This window comes from Mobula hypostoma, chromosome 30 (assembly GCF_963921235.1).
Source record: "Mobula hypostoma chromosome 30, sMobHyp1.1, whole genome shotgun sequence".
Classification (NCBI taxonomy): Eukaryota; Metazoa; Chordata; class Chondrichthyes; order Myliobatiformes; family Myliobatidae; genus Mobula; species Mobula hypostoma.
The window spans coordinates 20,357,815-20,372,932 of record NC_086126.1 but is presented as its reverse complement, the minus strand read 5'-3'; the positions used below and the strand labels follow the sequence as shown (position 1 = coordinate 20,372,932).

Sequence of the window (15,118 nt, the reverse complement as noted above, 5' to 3'; positions counted from 1 at the left end):
TTTGACAGTCCACCCTAAGAATACTGGCTCTTATGCTGATTTTAATTTTAAATCTCTTTTTTGGCCTAATGGTAATCGAAGTGTGAAGCTCCGTGTGTTTGGAAAAAGCACGCTGATGTTGAGCAGCCAACCAAATCCAAGTCATTACCGCCAGCAGCAGGCATCTGTTTGGATGTCTCCGCTGTCCCGTCCTTTCACTCCTGAGAGCTTTTTGAATGGTTTAATCAGCACCGTCTTCAAACAAGCACTGGGATGTGAAGCATCTACTTCCATTCTTCAGATGTGGAAGATACAGCCCCATGGGTTCCTTCAAGAATATGCAGGAGCTGGGGCGATGGATGGAATACTGGGGCACAACTGAAGTATATCGCTACCGGGGTTTCAGTGAGATTTATCACTCAGAGGTTTAGAACCACAGGGCTATACAGTATGGAAAGAGGCCCTTGGCCCAACTCACCCATGCTAAACCCAGCAACACAGCCTCTTTTTGCACTAATTTAATTTGTCTGTTTACATATACTTCATATTTCTTAGTGTAATTTATAGTATCTTTTATGTATTACAAAGCACTGCTGTTGCAAAACAACAACTCATGACATACAGTCCTGTGCAAAAGCCTTAGACACATATAGCTAGGGTGCCTAAGACTTTTGCACAGCACTGTAGTAATTTTATGTATTGCACTGTATTGCTGCCACACAAAAGAAACAAATTTCCTGACATGTGTGAGTGATGATAAACCTGATTCTGATCTGGGTCTCTATTGTGGACTGAGAGTGGGAAGGGGGCAGGGAGAGGGGAATCATGTTTGGGAAAAGGGGAAGGGAGAGGGGAGGGAGCGGGAAGCACCAGAGAGACATTCTGTAATGATCAATAAACCAATTGTTTGGAATCAAATGACCTTGGCTGGTGTCTCAGGGCTGGGTGTGTCTGTACCCACCTCTGACACTCCTTCTCTGCCACCTGTCCCACACCCCTCCCACGGTGCCCCACCCTCACCATTCCCAACATCCTTTGCTCCCACCAGATTTACAAACTTGCTCTCCACTCCACTTTGACAAATACTCTGCAAAAGTCTTAGGCACCCTAACTAGCAATACATAGATGGACTGTACGTGCTTTCAGGCTTTTGTATCTTCTCCCTGATGGGAGAAGGGGGAAGAGAGAATGTCTGGGGTGGGTGGGCTCTTTGATTATACTTTACCGAGGCAGTGGGAAGTGTACACAGGGTCTATAGTGGGGAGGCTGATTTTCAAGTTGTGTTCAGTTGTGTCCCTAACTCTCAGCCTACACCTGATCTCTATCTCTATTTCCCCGCCTGTTCTAAATGCCTCTTCATTGCCTCCTGATCGATTCTGACACAAGTCCACCAGTGTGTGTTTGACTCAGTGACTTGTTGGCGAAGTGAGGTGCCGTGGGGTGGAAGGAGGCTCGTGAGGAGCAGGGAGAAGATGGGCTGAATGGCCTGGTTCTGTGCTGTACATTTAATGAGATGAAAACCACACCGGTATCCCGAGATCCAAAACAGGCCACCAGTCAGCAGGACTGATCGTGACCCCTCCCTACGGGTCTTTCATGGTGCAAGCTTTAGCTGTTCCATTTGGCCGTTTCTGGAGATTCGTCTGCAGTCTGGTCACCCTGTTGTGGGAGAGTTGTGGTGGCTTTGGAGAGGGTGCAGCAGAGATTCACCAGGGTGCTGCCTGGACGAGAGAGTATTAGCTACATGGAGAGGTTGGACAAACTTGGGTTGTTTTCTCTGGAGTGAGGGAGTCTGAGGGGAGACATAACAGAAGTTTATAAAATTACCAGGGTTTGTTTGTTCATTATCTGCCATGTCATATGACGTGGGCGATCATGGTCTTTCCATGACCAGAGCAGATTTTTCTACAGAAGTGGTTTGCCATCGCCTTCTTCTGGGCAGTGTCTTTACAAGACGGGTGACCCCAGCCATTATCAATACTCTTCAGGATTGTCTGCCTGGCGTCAGCGGTCACACAACCAGGACTTGTGATCTGCACCGGCTGCTCATACGACCATCCACCACCTGCTCCCACGGTTTCATGTCACCCTGATCGAGGGGTGAGGGGCAAAGCAGGCTCTAAACCTTGCCCAAGGGTGACCTGCAGGCTAACAGAACAAGTGCCTTACACCTCCTTTGGTAGAGACGTATCTCCACCCTGCCATCCTGGGTGGGGGAGTATAAAACCAGAGGGGTAAGAGGCAAATTGTGGGCAATGTGTTTGCACAGATGGTGGCAAACAAACAGCTGAAGAAAGTGATAAGTGGCAGAAACAATTAGAATGTGTGAAAAACATGGGGAATGGTTTGTGGATGGAAATGTTTCGAGCGACGTGGACCAATCACGGCTGGGTGTGATTAGCGTAGCTGGAGACCTTGCTGGTCAGCAAGGACAGACTGGGCTGAACGGACTGTGAGACTTCTGTGATTCCTTTACACAAGAGGCGTCCCAGATGCTGGAAATCCAGAGCAGCACACACAAAACACTGGAGGAACTCAGTAACTAGGCAAGTGAATAAACAGTCGCGGTTTCGGGCCAAGACCCTTCATCAGGGACGGAAGGGAAGGGGCACGAAGGTGAGGGAGGAGGAGGAGGAGTACAAGCTGGCAGTTGATAGGAGACACCAAGTGAGGGGGAAGGTGGAGGGGGGAGCCAATGAAGTACGAAATGGTAGGTAGAAAAGGTAAAGGCCTGAAGGAGCAGGACTCTGATAGGAGAGGAGAGTGGTGCATGGGAGAAAGGGAGGGAGGAGGGGCACCATAGGGAGGTGATGGGTTGGTGAAGGGAAGAAAATCCTGGCCTGTTGAGGTCTCCTAGCATTTTCATGTATTAATCCCCTTCATGAGGATCTGCAGGTATCCATCCCGTGGTGAGAGTCAGTTACAAATATTTGGGTCTGAGCTGTCTGTTGTGTTGTCCAATGCTATTTAAGTGCTGCTCTCTTGTGTCACTCCCTCCTCAGGATCATCCCGTCCACGAGCAAGGCCTTTGTCCTGAAGAACCTCATCTCGGGCGCGGACTACGACCTGTGCATCCTGGCTATCTACGGGGACCCGGTGACACAGCTGGCGGCCACCAGGGTGGTGGGCTGCGCCCAGTTCGGCACCAAGGAGGAGTACCCGCACTGCCACTTGCTCCATGCGCACTTCCTGGGCGGCACGCTGACCGTGATCGTGGGCGGCATCATAGTCGTCACCCTGCTGGTCTTCACCGTGGTCATGATGGTCAAGTACAAGGTCTGTGGCAGCGCCCAGTTGCCCAAGGTCAGCGACGTGTACTCACAGACCAGCGGAGGCCAGCCCGTGGCCAACGGGGTGTTGCTGCCCCCTGGCAGGATGCTGGTCCTCCATTCCAAAGGGAAATCCACCGGGAAGGCTGTACCGAATCCTCCTCTGCCTTCCTGCTCCTCCTCGTCCTCGGCCGCACTTGGCCACTTAGCACCTCAGCAGCGGGCGAGGGCGCCGGGGAGGAAGGTCCGATCCAAGCCCAGGCCGGAGGCGGAGGTCCGGCCCCAGCCCAGCTGCGAGGCAGGGAGGCAGTCGCCCTCAGCGTGCCCTCGCCCCGGGGCCAAGACAAAGCGCAGCTGCTCGCTGGACATGGGCGACATCGCAGCTGCCGCCTGCTACAGCTACGCCAAGCGCCTCGGCGTCCTCTGGACTAAGCGGAGCCAGTCCGTCCACGGGATGCTGGCGCGGCACGCCGAGACTGAGCTGGCAGCCAGGAAAGCTGGCTTCTGCAGTGCCGAGGATCTGGAAGAGAGCATCGTCTAGGCCAGGGCGCGCTTGAGGAGGAGGACCCAGCTTGCTCTTGGGGGAAGGGAGGAGTTTTGCCCTGCCCTGCCCTGTCAAGTGCCCCCAGAGGGAAGGTGGAAGGTGCCCTCTGCTGAGCTGGCATAACAGACACTCCTGGAGGCACTGCACGGCAGTATACCAGTCTGACCCAGGCACCGTGCTGCAGCAAGCCCTGGACATCTATTCTCAAGCTGCGTGTGGATTAGCTCCCCTGCTGGGGAGTGATGGGGATTAACGGGAGTGGATGGATATCTGACGGAAACGTGTGGGAAAACGGAGGCGGAGCCAGGGAACGGGCTGAGGGCAGCTCCGAGCCGCCTGGACTTTCCTCCGACGAGCGTGGACGACACGATGTCCCGAGGCTGGACTGTGTCAGGGAGCCGAGCGCTGAGCTCATCTCCGCAATGTATAGTTTCTCGATACACACCGGAACTGAGGTGCTCCTGAAATGGCTATTACCGCTGTCTGTTATTTGAATGTTAATTCTGAGGTGTTGCTTTCACATTTTATTGAACTGGTTCGGTTTTTGTCCATTTGCCAAACTTACCTGTGTTCAGGTGATCGGAGATAACATCAACACCGACGTGAATATAATATAAATGTACGATACAAACATTAATCCAACGTCTGCTTAATTCCACTGGGGACAAGAGATTAGACAGCCTGCATTGTTTTCCCAGGGTCAAAATATTTAACACAGTACTCAGTCTGTGCAAAAGTCTGAGCCACATATATATACACCTCAGATGGCAAAGACTTTTACAATACATTAAGTTACTACAGGACTGTGCAAAACTCATAGGCACCCTGGAAATATATATATATATGTGTGCCTAGGACTTTTGCACAGTACTGTTTATAAGGTGAGAAAGGTGCAATTTCAAAGATATGCAGGGCAAGTTTTTTACACAGAAGATGGTGGGCACCGTTCCCTCTAATCTGTGCGGGTGCATGGCCATGCAGTCACTGAAATGCCCCTGTGCTCGTAGCCTCTGTTGCCACACAGCTGGAATTTTCTTTTATATAATTTTAATGTTAAAATGCAGGCCACCCTTGGGCAAGGTGTAGCACCTGCTTAGCCCTCGATCAGGGTAATGTGAAGCCGTGGGATCAGGTGGTGGATGGTCGTATGAGCAGCCGGAACAGATCACAAGTCCTGGTTATGAGACCATTGACACCAGGCAGGCAATCTCTGAAGAGTATTGATAATGGCTGGGGTCACCCATCTTGTAAAGACACTGCCCAGAAGAAGACGATGGCAAAAAAAATCTGAAGGGAACATTAGTGGTGGAGACAAATATGACAGACAGGAGGCTTTTAAATAGATGCAGAAAGAGGAGGGATTTGGACATTGTGTAAGTAAAAGGGATTAGTTTAGTTATTCAATTAATTACTGCTTAATTAACTGTGTTCAGTTCTGGTCACCTCACTACAGGAAGGATGTGGATACTATAGAGAGAGTGCAGAGGAGATTTACAAGGATGTAGCCTGGATTGGGGAGGATGCCTTATGAGAATAGGTTGAGTGAACTTGGCCTTTTCTCCTTGGAGCGACAGAGGATGAGAGGTGACCAGACAGAGGCATATAAGATGATGAGAGGCATTGATCGTGTGGATAGTCAGAGGCTTTTTCCAGGGCTGAAATGGCTAACATGAGGGGGCTAGTTTTAAGGTGCTTGGAAGCAGGTACAAGGGGGATGTCAGAGGTAAGTTTTCCACACAGAGAGTGGTGAGTGCGTGGAATACACTGCTGCCGGCGGTGGTAGAGGTGGATACAATTGGATCTTTTAAGAGCTTCTTGGATAGGTACATGGAGCTGAGGAAAATAGAGGGCTATGTGGTAGGGAAATTCTCAGCAGTCTCTAGAGTGGGTTACATGGTCGGCACAACATTGTGGGCCGAAGGGCCTGTATGTTTCTGTGTTCTACGTTCTAGTTTAATTAGTTTGGCTAGTCGAGCAGTCTGCTCCTGTACTCTTCTACATTCTTGTCAGAAACTGGAGTCAAGGCTGCTGAGACCTCTGATCAGATGGGACCAACAACACTGATGGGCAAACGACTGTACTGTGCTCAGCTTCTCTGCAGTCTCGGCAATGAAACCCAGCTCGGCGCTGCCGGGAGGGGTTGGCTATCTGTTCGATCGTCACCCAGCCAGGTAAACCCATGCTGTCCTGGGTCACACGACGAGCGTTTCGATCTGTCCGACAGTGGTATTCCCTGGGCTTGTCCCAGTCTCGTCACATCTTCCTGTTCCTTCCTGCCTCACTCACAGAATCACCTAGAGATGGCAGCAAGGAAGTCAGGCCCTTCGGTCCATCGAGTCTGCACTGACCGTCAACTATGCGATACACCAGCTCCCCTAGATTCTCCCCCACAGCTACTCAATGAGGGTGGGGGGCACAAATGGCAGAATCCCTTCTGGCTACGTGCAGACTCCAAGCACACAAACACACACCAGAGGCTGAGAGGTGGGGATCAAGCTTGTTTCTCTTGTACTACGAGGCAGCAGTTCTGCCCACTGGACCACCCAGCTTTCCATTACTACAGAACTGTGCAAAAGTCTCACGTACATATATACATGTAGCGAGGGCGCCTAAGGCTTTCGCAAAGTCCTGTATTTATCAATGTGGAGTGGAGAGCAAGTTTGTAAATCTGGCGGGAGCAAAGGATGTTGGGATGGTGAGGGTGGGGCACCGTGGGAGGGGTGTGGGACAGGGGGCAGAGAAGGAGTGTCAGGGGTGGGTTCAGACACACCCAGCCCTGAAACACCAGGCAAGGTCATTTGATTCCAAACAATTGGTTTATTGATCATTACAGAATGTCTCTCTGGTGCTTCCTGCTCCCTCCCCTCTCCCTTCCCCTTTTCCCAACCATGATTCCTCTCTCCCTGCCCCCTTCCCACTCTCAGTCCACAATAGAGACCCATATCAGAATCAGGTTTATCATCACTCACGCACGTCATGGAATTTGTTTTTTTTTGTGGCAGCAGTACAGTGCAATACATAAAATTACTACAATACTGTGCAAAACCCTAGCTATATATATGTGCCAAAGACTTTTGCACAGTCCTGTACCTCACACCGCCCCTGTGACAATCAATGCTGACACACCTTAGGGTGTGTACTTAGCCCACAGCTCTGCTCTCTCTCTACACCTATGACCGTGTGGCCAGGCACAGCTCAAGTGCCATCTATAAATTTGCTGACGATACAACCGTTGTTGGCAGAATTTGCAGATGGAGATGAGAGGGCGTACAGGAGTGAGATATACCAGCTAGTTGAGTGGTGTCACAGCAACAACTTTGTACTCAACGTCAGCAAGACCAAAGAGTGGATTGTTGACTTCAGGAAGGGTAAGATGAGGGAACACACACCAGTCCTCATAATGGAGAGAGTGAGCAATTTCAAGTTCCTGGTCCCAACAGCGATAAAGAAAGAAAGACAGTGGATATATTTCATCAGGAATCTGAGGAGATTTGGATTGTCACCTAAAGCACTCACGAATTTCTACAGATGTACCATGGAGAGCATTCTGACTGACTGCATCACCGTCTGGTACGGAGGGGGCGGGGTGCTACTGCACAGGATCGAGAGAAGCTGCAGAGAGTTGTAAAATTACTCAGCTCCATCATGGGCACTGGCAAGGACATCTTCAAGGAGCGGTTGCTCAGGAAGGCAGCGTCCATCATTAAGGACCCCCACCACCCAGGACATGCCCTCTTCTCACTGTTACCATCATGGAGGAGGTACAGGAGTCTGAAGACACACACTCAATGATTCAGGAACAGCCTCTTCCCCTCTGACATCAGATTTCTAAATGGACATTGAACCCATGAACACCACCTCACCACTTTTCTATTTCTGGTTTTGCACTACTTATTTAATTCAAGTATTTAATAGATATACTTCTGATAATTCACAGTTTCTTTTCTCTATATTATCATGTATTGTAATGCAATGCAGCTGCAAAGTTCAGAAATTAAACCTGATTCTGATTCGGGGTGAAGGCAGGAGAATGGGGTTGAGAGGGATAATAAATCAGCCTTGATGGAATGACAGAGCAGACTCGATGGGCTGAATGGCCTCGCTCTGCTCCTCTGGCTCATTGTGTAAAAGGGTTCTGTGTTTTCATGGTTCGTGTCAATGCCGTAGTGGACAGTTCAGGATATAATGTTTTCTCATGGGCGATTTAAAGTCTCTGCATATTGTGTGGGAGCCACAGGCAGAGAAGAATTGCGACAGACAGGGTGGATTTGCCTGCAGACACGGGCACCCCACGGTTAGTGGGTCACTGGAGTCTTTTGGTGATCACTCAAGATTAAAACCAAGACCATAAGCCACAGGAGCAGAGTGAGGCCATTCAGCCCATCGAGTCTGCTCCGCCATTCCATCAGGCTGATTTATTATCCCTCTCAACCCCATTCTCCTGCCTTCTCCCCATGACCTTTCTAACGAGGAAACTATCAACCTCTACAACTGCCTGTGACAATGAATTGAACAGATTCATAACCCCCTCCTCATCTCTGTTCTGAATGGGTGACTCTATATTTTGAGCCTGCGCCCTTGGTCCTAGTTCCCCCACCATCAGAAACATCCTCTCCACGTCCGCTCTATCGACGCCTGTCAGTGTTCCATAGGTTACGATGGGATCCCTCCTCAGTCTTTGAGACTCCAGCGAATACAGGCCGAGAGACATCAAACATTATACTCGTACGTTAACCCTTTCATTTCCTGGATCGTTCTCATGTCAATATTCAATAGGTTACAATGAGATCCACCCCCTCTCCATCATACTTTGAGACTCCAGTGAGTACAGGCCGAGAGACATCAAACATTATACTCGTACGTTAACCCTTTCATTTCCTGGATCGTTCTCATGTCAATATTCAATAGGTTACAATGAGATCCACCCCCTCTCCATCATACTTTGAGACTCCAGTGAGTACAGGCCGAGAGACATCAAACATTATACTCGTACGTTAACCCTTTCATTTCCTGGATCGTTCTCATGTCAATATTCAATAGGTTACAATGAGATCCACCCCCTCTCCATCATACTTTGAGACTCCAGCGAGTACAGGCCGAGAGACATCAAACATTATACTCGTACGTTAACCCTTTCATTTCCTGGAACGTTCTCATGTCAATATTTGATAGGTTACAATGAGATTCCCCCCCCCCCCGCCAATTCTTTGAGACTCCAGCGAGTACAGGCCGAGAGACATCAAACACTACTCATACATTAACTCTTTCATTCCCTGGACCATGCTCATGAACCTTCTCTGGACCCTCTCCGATGCCCGCACATCTTTTCTTAGGTAAGGGCTCACAGCTGCTCACAATACTCCAAGTGCTGTCTGACCAATGCCTAACAAAGCCTCAGCAGTACATGTTTGCTCTTATAGTCTAGTCCTCTCGGAATGAATGCAAACTTGACAAAAAAAACCTTCTTCACGGTTGCCCAGTATTTCAAAACCCAAAGAACTCCGCTCCCCTGTCCCATAAAGCCATATGAGAAAGGAGCAGAATTAGGCCATTTGATCCATCGAATCTGCTTCACCATTTCATCCTGGTTGATCCATTTTCCCTCTCAACCCTATTCTCCTACCTTCTTCCTGTAAGCTTTGGCTCTCTGACTAACCTCCATCTCAAATACGGCCAACGACCTGGCCTCCACAGGCACCTTGTTGAAATCGAACCTCCACGTGCCACTTTTGCTGGCAGCTCATTCCACACTCTCAGCACCCTTTGAGTGAAGAAGTTCCCCCTCCATTTCCTGTTAAACATTTCACCTTTCACCCTTAACCCATGACCTCTGGTTCTAGTCCCACCCAAACTCAGTGGTAAAAGCCTGCCTGCAATTACCCTGTCTACACCCCTCATAGTTTTGCATCGCTCCATCAAATCCCCCTTCATTCAAAATAGAGACCCAGATCAGAATCAGGTTTATCATCACTCACACATGTCATAAAATTTGTTTTTTTTTTGGTGTCAACAGTACCTGAACAGCTGATCCCTAAGAATTGCACCCAATTGGAGTCACAGACCCTTCGTAAGGATGCGAAGGCCTCAGAGGGATTTACAGGAATGGTTTCCGGGGGTGAGGGCTTTTATCTCCTGGAGAAGGAGGGACTGTTCTCCGTGGGACGTGGGAGGTTGAGAGGAGGTTTGATGGAGGTGGATGAGATCAGGAGGTGATGAAAAACTGTTCCTAGTGGTGGATGGCTAATCAGATTAAAGTTTTGGGAAGAAAGGTGAAAGAAGGGCATCTGGGGGAAAAAGATAGTGGTGGAAACAGTCAATCTGGGCTTTCAGATGGGCAATGGAGAGAGGCGAGGAATAGGGCTGACGGGATGGTCTGCTTAGACTCAATAAAGCAAGCAGCCTCCATACAAACCGAAGATTTCCCTGGTCATTCTGTGTCAGATCCATCTGTCCACCAGGTCCACAATGCCCACCACCCTTGCCTGAAGTTTGAGAGCTGTGTTCCCTCCTTCAAGGAAGGGAATTTCAGACTTTCACCACTTCATGCAAAGAGGTTCTTGAACAGCCCGAAACTGCACTGCTCCCTCTAAGCTGCGCGGGTGTACAGCCACGCAGTAACTGCAATGCTCCCGTGTAAAACTTTCCTGCTCAGAGCAAAGGCTGCTCCTAGCAGCTGGGGAAAAAAAACTAAAGGGGACATTGCTCTGATTTCATGTTCAATTTACATCCATTGTTCCAGCTTCCCGCATTGCAGAAAGTGCTTTTAACTCCTTCGATCCACTTGGACGAACAGGAGACGGCACGCGCCGGAATCGGGAACAAAACACTATCTGCTGGAGGAACCCTGCAGGTCAAGCACCAACTGTGAGGAGCTGGGAGGGGAACTGTCAATGTTTTAAAGCCCTAAGACCGAGGAGCAGAATTATGCCATTCGGCCCATTCAGTCTGCTGCACCAATCCATCACGGCTGATTTATTAACCCTCTCAACCCCATTCTCCTGCCTCCTCTCCATAACCTTTGATGCCTTGACTAGTTAAGAACTTATCAACTTCCCCATTAAATATACCCACGACTTAGTCTCCACAGCTGTCTGTGGAAAGAAATTCCTCCTTTTCTCTGTTCTATTCTGAAGCTGTGCCCTCTTGTCCTGGACTCACCCACCATGGGAAACATCTTCTCCACATTAATGCTATCGAGGCCTTTCAATAGTCAATAGGTGTCAGTGAGATCCCCCCCCCCCCCACCGCATCCTCTGAAACTCCAGTGAGTACAGGCCCAGAGCCATCAAACACTCCTCTGCTGTTAACCCTTCCATTTCTGGAATTGTTCTATTGAACCTCCTGAGTGTGGCTGGATGTACAGTACTGTGCAAAAGTCTTCAGCACCCTGGCTAAATACACACACACACACACACACACACACACACACACACACACACACACACACACACACACACACACACACTCATACACACACAGACACACACACACATACTCACACACACACACACACACACTCATACACACACAGACACACTCATACACACACAGACACACACACACACACACACACACACACACATACTCACACACACACACACACACTCATACACACACACTCATACACACACATACAGACACACACACATACAGACACACACACACACACTCATACACACACATAGACACACACACATACAGACACACACACACACACACTCATACACACACAGACACACACACACATACTCACACACACACACACACTCATACACACACAGACAGACACACACACAGACAGACACCCCTAGTGTGCCTACGAGTTTTGCACAGTACTGTATCTACTAAATGTTTACCAATATTAACAGAAATTTAACACGCACAGTAATTGCTGTTTGAAGTTCATATAAAGAGAGGACAGAGATGGACGACTTTCCACCATGTGCTTCCGAGCACATAAAGATTAACCCATGCAGGAAATGATATAAAAAGACTTTAGCGTGTGTATATGTATTGATTGTGTGTTGTATGTCCATAAAGTGACACTATGACTTTGACAGGAAGTGATAAAGAACATAAGACATAGGGGCAGAATTAGGCCATTCAGCCCATCAAGTCTGCACCGCTATTCTATCAGGGCTGGTTTATTCTCCCTCTCAGCCCCATTCTCCTGACTTCTCACCATAATATCTGCTGCGATAAAATTTTTTTAGTCAGAGGGTGGTGAATCTATGGAATTTGTTGCCACGGGCAGCAGTGGAGGCCAAGTCATTGGGTGTATTTAAGGCAGAGATTGATAGGTATCTGAGTAGCCAGGGCATCAGAGGTTATGGTGAGAAGGCAGGGGAGTGGGACTAAATAGGAGAAAATGGATCAGCTCATGATAAAATGGCGGAGCAGACTCAATGGGCCGAATGGCCTACTTCTGCTCCTTTGTCTTATGGTCTTATGGATACGGTGACTAATCAAGAGCCCATCAAACCCTGCTTTAATTATACCCAATGACTTCATCTCCACGGGTCTCTGTGGAGAGAAATTCCTCCTCTTCATCCCAAAGAGATGTTCCTCCATAGGCTCCCCCACTACAGGAAACCATCCTCTACAGGCTCCCCCACTACAGGAAACCGTCCTCTCTTTTGACGCCCTGATTAATCAAGAACCTGTCAACCTCGGCCTTACACATACGCAATGCAGCAGGGTTGAAGGGTCAGCTGTTCCTCTCCCCACCCCCAGGGACTGCAGTTCCAATTCCCTTGTTTTCATGGGTAGAGTATTGAAGGTGACAGTGAAATGTCTTCTTTGCGTTAACAACCAGACAACCTACGGCTGTGCTGGCAGAGTCGCCACATGGCGTACCCACAACGCTCAGCAGAACAACACAGGCAGCCACCAGCCTTCTCCTTCCCACCTTCGTTCTAGGGCCCCTGCCCCCTCCCTCTTCAGCGCTGACGAAGGGTCTCGGCCCGAAACGTTGACTGTTCGTTTCCACGGATGCTGCCCGACCTGCTGAGTTCCTCCAGCGTGTTGTGCGTGTTACAAAACAGGACAAGCCCCTTTTCTCCCTGCTCCACCTGCACTTAGTGTGACAAATGGAGGCACGCAAGCTCTCGCCACACACGATGGGCATTGTAGGGAAAGAAATACCAACTGAATGCCGCTGCCTTTAAGGCAAATGTTACATGTGCTCCGGTTTCCTCCCACAGTCCAAAGAGGTACCGATCGATAGGTTAATTGGTGATTGGGAATTGTGCTGTGATTAGGCTAGGGTTAACTCTGTGGGATGCTGGGTGGTGCAACTCGCAGGAACTAAAGGGCCTATTCCGCAGAACTGGCTGACAGACTGTCGCTGGGCTTCTCGTGAAGACCTCACCTGGACTGCCCCTTTGCTGCAGGGAAGGCAAGCGTTTGCCACCCGCAGCAGCGGGGAGGTGGGAAGTTCTTGGGAAAGCCTATCACTGCATAGTCTGTTGACAAGTTCCTCAGGGAAGAGGCAGCATCCTACCAAAACTCCAGCTCCTCTGATCACCAGCTTTGGACAGAGGATAACTGAGACCTGAACCACGATTCACACGGCACTGACACTGCTGCCTTACCAATTAAGCCTTGAGCCACCACCCTGAAGCAGGTTGATGCATCATTTCACAGATAAGAGCCAACCACATTACTGCTGGATTCATATGCCGTTTTAAACTAGATGGCATAAGATTATGTTCTAGAGGCACACCTGCTCGTTAATGCAAATGTACGATCAGCCAATCACGTGGCAGCAACTCAATGCATAAGAGCATGCAGACATGGTCAAGAGGTTCAGTTGTTCAGACCAAAGAACAGAATGAGGAAGAAATGTGATCTGAGAGACTTTCACTGCAGAATGATTGTTGGTGCCAGATGGGATGGTTTAAACTGCTAGCCTTCTGGGATTTTAGCACATAACAATCTCTAGAGTTTACAGAGAATGGTGCAAAAAGCAAAAATCATCCAGTGAGCAGCAGTTCTGTGGGTGAAAACACCTTGTTAATGAGAGAGGTCAGAGGAGAATGGCCAGACTGGTTCAAGCTGACAGTAACTCAAATAACCACACGTTACAACAGTGGTGTGCAGACGAATGTCTCTGAACGCACAGCACGTCAAACCTTGAAGTGGATGGGCTACAGCAGCAGAAGACCACGAACATACACTCAGTAATAAAGTACCTGCACTTTATCAGGCATATTTATTATCAGGAACCTGATAAAGTGATCACTGAGAGTATTTCAATATGTAATTTAGGAAGTTGATATGCGGGGCAGAGGAGTGGGATTTATCGGAGAGCTCTTCTGCCGAGCTGGCACACACACAACGGGCTGAATGATCTGCGGATGGTGTGATTCTACGCAGACAGAAAGACTGAGGTGCTACTGTACTGTAGCAGTTAGCTCGACACGACTGCACTTTGGGATGATGGATTTCGGAGTTTGATTACGGTGCTGTCTGTAAGGAGTTTCTATATCCTTCCCGTGACCGTGTGGGTTTCCTTCAGGTGCTCCGGTTTCCTCCCACAGTCCAAAGACATACCAGTTACTGGGTTAATTCATTATTATAAATTGTCCTGTAATTGGTCAGGGTTGACGATAGATATCGTGCCCCAGCTGCCTTTCAGATACACAAACCAGGACAGTATGACGGCAGAGCAAGCTGTCGCCCATGCAGCAGACTCCCCCTCTCCACACAGCTGATGAAACCAAAGGAACGGCAGAGACTGACACATCTTGGCACCAGCAGTGTCACAGGAGTTGCCGGTCAACGTTGAGCTTAAGGTAGGACTGCCTTAGGGACTCCAGCTCCGGATTTTCCCCCGGGGTTTACTCCCGAAGCCTTTCCCATGAGTGGGCATAGCCGCAAGGCAGCAGAGGTTTGAGATCAGAGATCTCCTTCTCCTAGATGAGCTGCCAACCGCGGCTGACAAGCCCCGTCTGCCTGAAGCGACTGGTTTTAAGGTGCCAGTAACACCCACTTTGCCCCTTCTCCTGTCAGTAGAAACAATCCCGCTGGGATTAGCAGCTAAGCCACCCATGAGGCCAGGAACTGGACTGGGTTGTCAGAGGCTATTGGAGGAGCATTCATTGAGTAGTGGGAGCTTGTCCTCATTACCTTACCCGGCTACAACGACCTGAAGGAACCAATTAATGATGACGATGGCGTCGACTCAGGCCAGAGAGGCCTGCGTCCGGCATATTCCTGCCTTACAAGGCGCAGATCGGAGGGCTGTGTGGGACGTCACTCCTCGCACAGACATTTCGCAGTATTTTTCTTTATTTTATGAGGTCGAGCTGCGATCTCGACACTC

General features: G+C 49.3%; 2 protein-coding genes across 8 annotated transcripts in view; one reads left to right on the top strand and one right to left on the bottom strand.

Moving 5' to 3' along the window:
- LOC134339794 (pyruvate carboxylase, mitochondrial-like) overlaps window positions 1–15,118 on the bottom strand; it is a 978,567-nt gene that overhangs the window by 389,438 nt on the left and 574,011 nt on the right. The window lies entirely within an intron of this gene.
- Window positions 1–15,118, top strand: part of LOC134339598 (leucine-rich repeat and fibronectin type-III domain-containing protein 2-like) — a 31,381-nt gene that overhangs the window by 11,061 nt on the left and 5,202 nt on the right. Inside the window, exon 2 of one of the 2 annotated variants that reach the window (XM_063036247.1) lies at window positions 2,982–4,857. The exons of the other annotated variant lie outside the window; for it this stretch is intronic. Within the exon in view, the coding sequence (XP_062892317.1) occupies window positions 2,982–3,789 (808 nt within the window). The 3' untranslated portion in view covers window positions 3,790–4,857. Of the gene's footprint in view, window positions 1–2,981; window positions 4,858–15,118 lie in introns of those variants that run through there. 2 annotated transcript variants of the gene reach the window in all.